This window comes from Crocuta crocuta, unplaced genomic scaffold (genome assembly GCF_008692635.1).
Source record: "Crocuta crocuta isolate KB4526 unplaced genomic scaffold, BGI_CrCroc_1.0 scaffold290, whole genome shotgun sequence".
Taxonomy (NCBI): Eukaryota; Metazoa; Chordata; class Mammalia; order Carnivora; family Hyaenidae; genus Crocuta; species Crocuta crocuta.
Window position 1 is genome coordinate 6,844,429 of NW_027527429.1, and position 10,488 is coordinate 6,854,916.

The 10,488-nt window shown below is 59.7% G+C and overlaps 1 protein-coding gene across 1 annotated transcript in view; it reads left to right on the plus strand.

Annotated features, from left to right (window-relative positions):
- NGEF (neuronal guanine nucleotide exchange factor) overlaps positions 1-10,488 on the plus strand; it is a 74,332-nt gene that overhangs the window by 57,233 nt on the left and 6,611 nt on the right. The window contains exons 4-7 of the mRNA XM_077758508.1: positions 4,828-4,988; positions 6,233-6,385; positions 8,141-8,270; positions 10,352-10,426. Of these exons, the coding sequence (XP_077614634.1) occupies positions 4,828-4,988; positions 6,233-6,385; positions 8,141-8,270; positions 10,352-10,426 (519 nt within the window). The remainder of the gene's footprint in view (positions 1-4,827; positions 4,989-6,232; positions 6,386-8,140; positions 8,271-10,351; positions 10,427-10,488) is intronic.

The window sequence follows — 10,488 nt, forward strand, 5'->3', positions numbered from 1 at the left end:
ACTCGTACGAGTTCTTTGACTCGGCCCCTTCCAGAAGCCTTCTCCGGCTGCCTGCTGTCTCCACCGCTGGGGCGAGGCCCCTTCCACTTTACTGTGAAGCTCGGCCCTGAGCTGTCATTGGCTGTGCCCCGGCTGCATCCTTGGTGACAGTGCGTCTCTGCCCCTCCGTGCCCCCAGCAGTGAGCCCAGCCCAGTCACTTCCTGGAGATGATGCTCCTGGCTCATGTTCGTGGAATGGGTGAACTGGGGTGCTGGGCTCCCCGAGGATTGAGGACCCCTGGGCCAATGGTCTCCAGGGAGGCAGGGGGGCAGGTGCTCATCTCGGGACCCTAGCTCTGAGTAGGTGCTCAGCCAGCTTTTGGAGCATCGAGTTTCCTATACCTGCTGCTTCAGGAAGCCATCCAGGAAAGGAGACGGGACATGGGACGTCCAGGCCAGTAGGACCCAGGAGAAAAAGAGGAACAAAAAGTGCAGTTAAAGTGGTGTCCTTGTAAATCGATGCAGGCTGCCCTGCGGGGGGCTGCAGCGAGCCTGGTGACCAGAACCTTCCGGTAGAAGTTACGAGCGGGTGGGCATTGCTAACCCATCCATATGACCGACAAACCAGGACTGGTTTACGTTTGAGTGGTGGTTTGGAGGTCTTTCCTTTCACAAACTTATCGAGCACCTACTTGAAAACATCACATAGGGGCGCCTGGGTGGCTGAGTTGGTTGAGCAGCCAGCTTCAGCTCAGGTCATGGTCTCACGGTTTGTCAGTTCAAGCCCCATGTCGGGCTCTGTGCTGACAGCTCAGAGCCTGGAGTCTGTCTTCCGATTCTGTGTTTCCGTCTCTCTCATCCCTCCCTGACTTGTGCTCTGTCTCTGTCTCTCTTAAAAATAAAAATTAAAAAGTTAAAACAAAAAGAAAAGAAAACACTGCGTAAAGCTAAGCAGATGATTAAGAACCTGGAGAGAGTCTCTAATCCAGTGTAGGAGGGCAGCATAAATAGTAGCAGGCCCACCTCCGGGGAGAGAGGGCGCTGGCCGGGCGCCGCTGGCCTCTGGGCTCGTGGGGAAACCTTGGGGTTTGTGTGGAAGACCTTCTCGTTCCGTAACACAGAAGTCGAGGCCCGGAGCACAAGTCCAAAGGACAAGCCTTGGTTTTGCCGCCCACCAGCCATGTGACCTTAGCGTCCTCATCTGCCCGGTGGGGACAGTCTGGGAGACCTCCAGGGTTGTAGTGAGGACCGAGCGAGGTGACACGTCACGAGCGCAGGGCATCATGCTGGGCACCTGCTGGGTGATGGATGAGTGCCGGCTGTTACCTGCACCCCGGTGCCGCTGGCCTCTGGTGACCCTGCATGGACAAGGTGGAGAGACTGAGGGCGGTTATGCCCACCGCTCACCAGCTGAGTGTCGCACCCATCTGTCTGAGCAGGAGCTTAGTGACTGAGAGAGGAACGTGCCCAGACTTGCCTGGATTTAGAGAGAGATGCCTCGTTCTGCCAAGAAGGGCAGCAGGAATGGCCATCGGTTCTTGCAAAATGAACTCTTTCTCCTGGTGTGAGTTTGTGGAAGCAACACACAAATGCTATTGTACAGAATTTCGGCAAAGAGTCATCTGTCTGGTCCGAGTCTCCTCCCCCTCCCTCTCCCCCCCAGGGGTGCAGGGCCAACGGCAGAGAACGTCCCCTTTCTCTTGACTCCTGTTCCAGGCCTCGATGAAGCCATTTGGAATAATGCCCAACGTTTCCTTGCTCCCTGAGATGTGTGTGTTCTGTGTCGGGAGGGGGCTCCCGGCCCCCCACCTCCAGTCCAGATCAGGGCAGGTGGACTGATGTCCGGCCCGGAGGATGGAGAGGGCCGGACTTCTTGGAGCCGGTTGGGAAAGCGGGTGGTGCATCGGCCTGCTTGGGTCACCGTAACCGACTGCCCCAGACTGGGCGGCTGGACGGCGGGCGGTTATTCCTCACGGTTCTGGGGCTCCAGGTCCATGATCAAGGTGCGGGCAACGGCAGCGGCGATCTCTGGCGAGGACCCCCCTCCTTGGCTCGCATTCTGGTGTCTGATTCTTCTCTCATAAGGACGCCAGTGATACTGGATTAGAGTTCCACCCTTATGACCTGATTCAACCTTGACCTCTTCATAGGCCCCCACCTCCAAAGCAGTCATCCTGGGAGCTAGGGCTTCAACATAGGAGTTTGGGGAACGCAACCCAGTCCATAACAGGTGGGGAAATGCGGGCTACCTAAGATCCATTCTGTTCCCTTCATGTGCTCCGATGGGAGCTCAGCCCCGCCCCCACGGAGAGCCTGGGACCCCAGAGGAGGCGAAGCGTGGGCGGGAGTTGTGTGTCTGCTTCCTGGCGGGACCAGCGCGCCCCCAGATAGTACCAGTGGTCCTCGGTCACCCTGCCCTTGACCCTGACCCCCTCAGAGGTCGCCCTGGCGGCTTGGGTCGCACAACTACATGGTGATAAAGGGGAGGTGACGGCGTCAGACAGCTGTGACTCATTAACACCGAGGCCGGGAAGCTGACAACAGTCCAGATCAGGATAGAGTGCATGGTGTGGGGGGCTCCGCAGGGAGCCCTGAGTGACAAGGAGGCCGGGAGGAAAAGGGACCGGTGGGGAGCTGCTCGGCCTGAGCTCTGCGGGAGGAAGAAGGCAAGACCGATGTCAGCGGCCACGTCAGAGCCGGGTGCGGAGGACAGAGGAGGGGAGCTCACCCGGCCGCCCGGCGAGGACCCGTGTCAGACGGTGAAACACTGAGGTCACAGCGACTTAGGGTCAGTGAACGGAGTTCTCACCGGATGATGCTCCTTGTGTTTTCAGGGCTGGTTTTTCACCTTCCTCGATCTGAAGCATGTTGTTTTCCCGCAGATTTTTCTTGGCGTCCCTGCCTCTTTCATCCCTGCTGCTGGGGTGGGGTCTCATTTATTCCCTCAAATGCATTGAAGAGCATGGCCCCGGGCAGCCCTGCCCCTGCCCCTGCCCCCCCGCCCCGCCCCGGTGCCGAGGCCGCCTGCAGCACCCCACGAGCCCCAAGCAGCCCCCGTGGCCTGCGCTGCGTTAGAGAGGGGTCCTGGCCGTCCTGTATTTGAGGGGTGCGGGGCTGGCCTGGGGTCTGCGGGCTCAGACGCCTCTGGACTGCCCCAGGGAGGGGCAGAGGCTGCAGATCAGCTCATGTGAGACTTCGTGGTGATGGTCCCAGCTGGGACACCAGCGCTTTCTCTACGTTGTGTTCTTCCTTTGGAGAAAAGTCTAAATCTGCCGAGAAAAATGAGACCCAGGGCCTCCGGGCACAGTGGGGAGCGGAAGTGATGCTCTCCTGTCTGCTCTGTCCCCGCCTGCTGGGACGTAAGCTCTGCGCGCTCAGTCAAAGAGAACGACCTTCCCCGACAGAGGAGGACTTCTTCGATCCTGCTAGAACCTCAAACAAGCTCTCAAGAAATTAGCACTCACTAGGTAGCTCATCGGGTTTGTTCGGGCCTGGCCGTGGGGACCAGAAACCTCGTGGCCTCTGCAGGCTCCAGGGATCCATCTGCCCCTTCTGGCTGCTGGCGGCTGTGTCTCCCCATCCCTGCCTTGTCTCTGTGCCCCGTGTCTCTCGTGTGTCAAATATCTCCCTTACAAAGAGACCCGTCGTTGGGTTTAGGCTCTCAGTCCAGAGTGATGTCCTTGACATCCTTTTTTTTTCTTAACTTTTTTTAACATTTAACATTTGAGAGAGAGAGACGCAGAGCACAAGCAGGGGAGGGGAGAGAGAGGGAGAACCCGAAACAGGCTCCAGGCTCTGAGCTGTCTGCGCAGAGCCCGGCACGGGGCTCAAACTCACGAACCGGGAGCCCAAGTCGGACACTTGGCCGACGCAGCCACCCAGGTGTCCCCATGTCCCCTATATCCTTAACTTGCATCTGCAAAGGACTTCTTCCCGAAAAAGATCACATTCATAGGTTGCCAGAGCTTAGAACGTGGACACAGTTTTGGGGGGGCACAATTCACCCCACTCCTCGGTCCCTCTGGCCAGCTGTTGTGGAACCTGAATCTGTCCTTGGTCAAGGAACAGCGGAGGGTAAGGGTGACCCGAGGGTGGTCTCAGCAAGGTCACTGGTGTGCCCGTGAGCAAGGGGGGGAGGCGGGCGGGCATCCCAGGGACCTCGCTGCCCAGAAGCCCCGCCCTGCAGAGGACCGGGCTCCGACTCGTGTTGTTGTGGGCCTGGGCTCGGTAATCAGGTGACAGTCACGCAGAATAAGGGTGCCTCCAAAAAGCTTATTTGATCGTGGATTTCTTTCTCTTTTTCAAAATGAAAATTGCTTTATCAGTTACGTTGTCAAATTAGACCATGAAGGGAAATGATAGATGCTCATCTTTCAGTTTTCAGACAAGTTAACGGGTAAAAAGATACAAGGAAGAGTTGCACTCCCTGCTGATACCTGTGGTTGAGGATTGTGGCCCGGGGCCTTCCGGCCGTCCTCGGGGGGCGTGTAAAGGGGGGAGTCCCTCTATACCGATTTTCATGCCCATTCGGCACCAGGAGACCGTCTGAGTCGCGCCCAGCGGATGCGGGGCCTGGGTGCACGGCTGAGCCCTTGGGTTCTCACCTGCTCTGTGTGTCAGACACCAGGCGGTCTCCAGTATTGGGTACAGCGAGCCGGGGGCGCCTTGTCTCTGTCCTTCACGCGGAGGCCACCTTGCCGCCAGCATGTGGAAGGGCCCTCACTCCACGCGCCCCCGCGCTCGCAGGCCTGCGTGTCTCTGCGTCGCTGACCTGGAGCGGGGTAGACACCCTCCCGCGAGGCCCGGGAGGTGACACCGGCTCTCCTGTCCGTGTTTGCCCCGACGCAGGCCATGTTCGAGCTGGTCACTTCTGAGGCCTCCTACTACAAAAGCCTGAGCCTGCTCGTGTCTCACTTCATGGAGAATGAGCGTCTGAAGAAGACCCTGCACCCGTCTGAGGCGCACATCCTCTTCTCCAACGTCCTGGACGTCATGGCCGTCAGCGAGCGGTGAGCCGCGGGCTTGGCTCCTCGTGGGGCCTGGCTTCCGGAACCTTCTCGGCGGGTGGCGCGGTGCAAGCTGGTGGCCGGTGCTCGTTACCCTGACTTCTCTGCCTGTGTGTTTGGAATGGTCTATAGTGAGATATAACTAAATACATAAAGCTGCCCACTGCCCGCGGGGCGGCAGGTCACGTGCCCGACAGGCCTGCGGGCCGTGGGCTCCTTCCCATCAGCACAAGTGTCCTCAGGCCCCCACGGTCAGGCAGGTCGGGGCGGGTGTCCTGACCAGCTCCAGGGGTGTCCTCCGTGTGAGCTGCTCCTTATCGTGACTCCTAACGCTCTAACCCGAGAGCTCTCTGCGAGCGCGCGCAGAGCCCGGCCCTGGGCTTGTGCCCCCGGTTAGATGGCGTGGGCAGTAATTTGTGGAAGTGGCTTTGGAACTGTGCCTACAGTTTGCCTGTTTGAAGGATGGGAGGAGCTTAGCTGGAGGGGAGTAAACAACCACTGATGGATTCTTGCAAAGAAGAAGCCAATCGATCGGTTAGGGCAGGGGACCCACGGACCACTTCCCCCGGAGGCCGCCGAGTCTGCAGCTCAGAGTGCAAAATGCCACCTTTGGGCGAGCTGGTCCAACCGTGCACATTCAGACGTGAGGCCGAGGTGTGGCAGGAGGGACTCCCCCACCCCCTGGGGCGCCCCATGGGCCTCTGGGTAGGTCCCTCCTCCGCACTGACACCCGCGTCCTGGGCGCGGCCCCACCCGGTGGGCTTGGGCGCACGGTGGCTGAGAGACTCCTCGGCCTTTGCCACTTACCCCATTGGGGAAGGGGCGTCTTATTACTTATGTCTTGACTTTTGTTTTATCATGGAAAATTCCAGTCGTGCAGAAGTAGAGACGCCCGTGTAACGAGCCCAGCATCTAGGTTGGCCCATGTCCCCGACCCACCCCTCCCCTCCGCTCCCCACCACCCATGGGATCCTCTGAAGCAAATCCCCGTGGTCACCTCATCTGCAAACACATCAGTATGTGTGGAAAACATTAGGTCTCTATCTCTGCCCTTTAAAAATATCCCTGATGCTGTTACGCACCTAAAAATGCTGAGCGTGGCATTCCTCCATGTGACGGGACGTGCCATCAGTGCGGGGACCTCGGCCTGCCGTGTTTGTTGGTTGGTGGGAGCCAGGCCCGGCGCTAGGGACGTGTCCTGAGTGTCGCCGTCCAGGGGCCCTCACCCCAGCCGCTGCCCCTTGCAGGTTCCTCCTGGAGCTGGAGCGCCGGATGGAGGAGAACATCGTCATCTCGGACGTGTGCGACATCGTGTACCATTACGCGGCCAACCACTTCTCAGTCTACATCACCTACGTCAGCAACCAGACCTACCAGGAGAGGACCTACAAGCAGCTGCTGTGAGTGCGCCGGGGGGGCTGTGGCTCCTCCCGCGGTGCCACCGAGCTCGGTCCTCGGGCCCTGCTTTCCAAGCCTGGCACGTTCCGGAGGGCTTGGGGTCACCAGAGAAATGTCAGTCCCAGTACCGCCATGGCGCCCACCGGAGCCGTGTCCAGGCGGCTGGGCTGAGCTCTGGGGGCGTAGAGAGGAGGGTCTGAGGCCTTGAGGCTCCCCCGTGGCCCAGCAGGTCAGGAAAATGGTTTGAACCAGAGACAAAGGCAAGGAAGGGGCAGGAGGCAGTCTTTCGTGGCATTTCCAGCAACACCCTTGAGTTCATCACTAATGTGCCCATTTGAAAAAAAAATTTTTTTTGAGAGGGAGGGAGAGGGAGAGAGGGCACAAGTTAGTGAGGGGCAGAGAGTGGGAGAGAAGCAGGGCTCGAGCTCACCCGACGCAGGACTCGAACCCACACACCATGAGATCACGACCTGAGCCAAAGTCAGGTGCTTAACCAACCGACTACCCAGGTGCCCCTAATGTGCCCGGCTGTAAACTTCCCTGGGGTTTCCGTTGATGAGGTAGCTTCTCAGTCAACCAGCGTCTCCCCAAGTGTTCGCACTTCTGCGCCCGCGGCAGTGACTGCGTCACCAGTGATGTGGTCCCAGCCGGATCGGGCGCGCGGAAGGTGTCACTGAGAAGTCACACTCCCCTGGGCCTTCTCATCAGCTACCTGGGGATGTTTGTTTGTTTGTTTGTTTTGTTTTGTTAATTTCTAGGAGAGAAACAGCGTGAGCAGAGGAGGGTCAGAGAGAGAGGGAGGCACAGACTCTGAAATAGGCTCCAGACTCTGAGCTGGCAGTCAGCACAGAGCCCGACGCGGGGCTTCAACCCAGAAACCGCGAGATCATGACCTAAGCGAAAGTTGGACGCTTAACCGGCTAAGCCACCAAGGCGCCCCTAAAAAAGTTTTTTCTTAACATTTATTTATTTTTGAGAGACTAAGCATGGGTGAGGAAGGGGCAGAGAGAGGGAGACACAGACTCTGAAACAGGCTCCAGGCTCTGAGCTGGCAGTCAGCACAGAGCCCGACGCGGGGCTCGAACCCACGAACTGCGAGATCATGACCTAAGCGAAAGTCAGACGCCTAACCGACTAAGCCACCCAGGCGCCCCCCTGGGGATGTTATAAAACTTGGAGGATTTACACCTGGGGCTGAAAATTGGGACCTGAGGGAATCAGGAGGCCTGTTTTGAGGACAAAGCTGGAGACCAGCACACGCGGGAACAGGACGCGGACACGGCCGTGCCGAGGGCGTGCCGCGTGAACCCCGTGTACCTGCGGCAGCGGCAGAGCGGCCCTGCGGGGCCCCGAGCCCTAGTCGCCCCCCTGCCCCCCCGCCCTGAGTCACCCGCACACAGGACATCTCCGCTGGCAGCCGCCCCCGCCCCCCGCTGCTCCCGTCACTCCGTGGGCTCACCTTGCCGCGGCGCCCTGCGGGGCAGACCACCCACCGTGCGCCTGAGTCACACACCCGGCCGCACCAGGAATTCTTGCCCTCCCACACGCGGCACACTCTGCCAAGCGTGCAGGGGCCGGGCGCGGGAAGCCACTGTAGTTGTCTGACTTGTCCCCGGACGGTTTACTTTCCAGTAAAAGGGAAGAAACCAGCGTGGATCCGGTGCCCGCGGGCCGTCTGGCTCCCACGAGTCCCCGGGTGCTCTTCCAACTCACGCCTCCCTCGAGCCGGAGGTCAACTCTGGTGTCTGTGTCCCCAGCCAGGAGAAGGCGGCCTTTCGGGAGCTGATTGCGCAGCTGGAGCAGGACCCCAAGTGCAGGGGGCTGCCCCTGTCTTCCTTCCTCATCCTGCCCTTCCAGAGGATCACGCGCCTCAAGCTGTTGGTCCAGGTNGGCTTCCTCGGGGCATTCCACGTCCCTGCCAGCTTTCTAGGAAGTGCACCTGCTCCGCAAATCCTCATGGAGCTCCTACTGGGTGCCAAGCCGCGGGGGTCCCAGCCCCCCCACCGTCCCCACAGTCTGGGGGAGAGATGGACAGGCACACACAGCTGGGAAGTGGAAGTGGCTGTGAGGACGGTGAACTAGGGTAACACGATAGGGGGTGAAAGCCTCGTCACTGCCAGTTCGGGGGGCCAAGAAAGACTCTCAGACAGGCAGCATTTGAGCTGAGACTTGGCTGACAGGGAGGAGCCGTTCAGGTTGCCAGGGAACTGCTTGTGCAAAGGCCCTGGGGCAGCCAGGCTCACAGCCAGGAAGACCAGTGGTGAGCTGAGGGAACTCAACAGGAGCACAGAGACGGGCAAAGAGGCCGGATGGGACCCTAAGGGACCAGGTAATGAGCAGGGTCATCCTGCAGCATGCTGGGGAGTCCCCTGATCTAACGGCCTTCTGTGAGAGCGCCTGGGCTGCCTGTGCCGAGTGAGGGTCAGGAGAGCAGGAGGGAAATGGGAGCAGGGGTTAGGAAGTGACTGGAAAAAGCAGCTTAGCCTGGGGGAGAGGCAGGGGAGGAGAGAGTGGGGGGGCAGGGGAACGTCTTGGAGGGAAACCCAAATTGAGAAGACCTGAGATGCCCACTTGCTACTTGGGGTCGAGGGGGGTTGAGCTGGAGCAGTTGGTGTGATGGTGCCGTCTTTCCGGAGGCGGGGAGCTCCAGGTGACTGAGCAGTCAAATCTCCAAGTTCAGAGTGAAAGGGAGAAGTCTGGGCAGGGCCTCTGGGCATCGGGGTGGCTTTTAGTGAAGAAGACCAGCCAGGAAGGAGAGAAAGGGATCCCGAGACCCAGCCGTGGGACGCAGTGGCCAAGAAGGAATAGCGGTGAGGAAGGAAGACCAGGAGGGCTGCCTGGAGAGGGTGACGCCTCCTGAAAGGGGGTCTCAGCAGGGCAGAGACACCCTGTGCCTGGCGCACGCTCCTGGGCTGCTGGGCGTGTTCTGTCCACCAGTCAGGCGGAGGGGATGGTGTGGACCTGGCCATGGCTCTCGGGGGCACAGGCTGAGACGGCGACCCCGGAGCCACAGTGAGGGGAGGTCAGAGGTCAGGCAGGCAGGAAGCCAAAGACCTGGGGCAGCTGGCTAGCTCCACGGTGGCAGCAGTAAGGAGGGGAGGTCACAGCCCGTGGCAGCAGGAGTGGGGACTGGGCTCAGCGAGGCCCAGGACCCCAGACACGGGGTGTCAGAGGAAGCGACCCCCACCCCCGGGGCGTCAGGAGGGAGCTCTGGCAGAGAACTCGAGGAGCGCGAACCCAAGTCACAGGACACTGGTGAATGAGGGGTTACGTGTGACAGGTTCTTTTTCACTTGGAAAAACTGAAACAGAAAACAGAGGGAAAATTTTTTAAGAAATTTTATACGGAAAGGGCATGTGCGCATATACAAAAATCTTAATTTTTGTACCGTGAAAACCAACAAAACTAAGACCAAGATCCAACGTAACGCTGTCTGGAGGAAGCACGGGGGCAGGGGGATGGCCAGGTAGAGCCGAAACGTTCCCAGGAAGCTTGTTGGAGGCAAAGGGAAAGTACGCAGGATTCGGTTAATTCCAGGAAGTCAAACAGCTGGAAAAGAGACGTTTTTATCAGTAAGAGCAGAGTTAACAAAGCCTTGGGGCCATTGTGACGAGATCCCAGGGGAAAGGGTGGGGGGGCTCCGGTGCCCTCCGGCAGCTCCCCGCGGGGACAGGGCTGTCCCGAGCGCGCCTTTCCCTCAGTGCTGGGCCCACCCTGCCAGCATGGGGTCCCCTGCTGAGCCCACAGGGATGGGGGCTGTAGCCGGGCCTCCAGGGGTAAACCTCTCGGGAGACTGCTTCGTGGTCATGATTTTAGAGGTGGGCCCGGCCGTGGGTGGGGATGCCCGGTCCCGGCCTGGTCACAGGTTCTCCTTCCGGTCGGGCTCTTCGATGTGCTGCTGCTCGAGGGGGTGGGGAGGGAGGAAAGACCACGCGTGACCGTGTTAATGCAGATTTCCCCGTGCTCAGAACATCCTGAAGAGAGTGGAAGAGCAGTCTGAGCGCGAGTGCACTGCCTTGGACGCCCACAAAGAGCTGGAGATGGTGAGCCCCGCTCTCCCTCCTTTTCCCCAGTAGTCGGGACACAAGCCCTCCGGCCCTGCCCC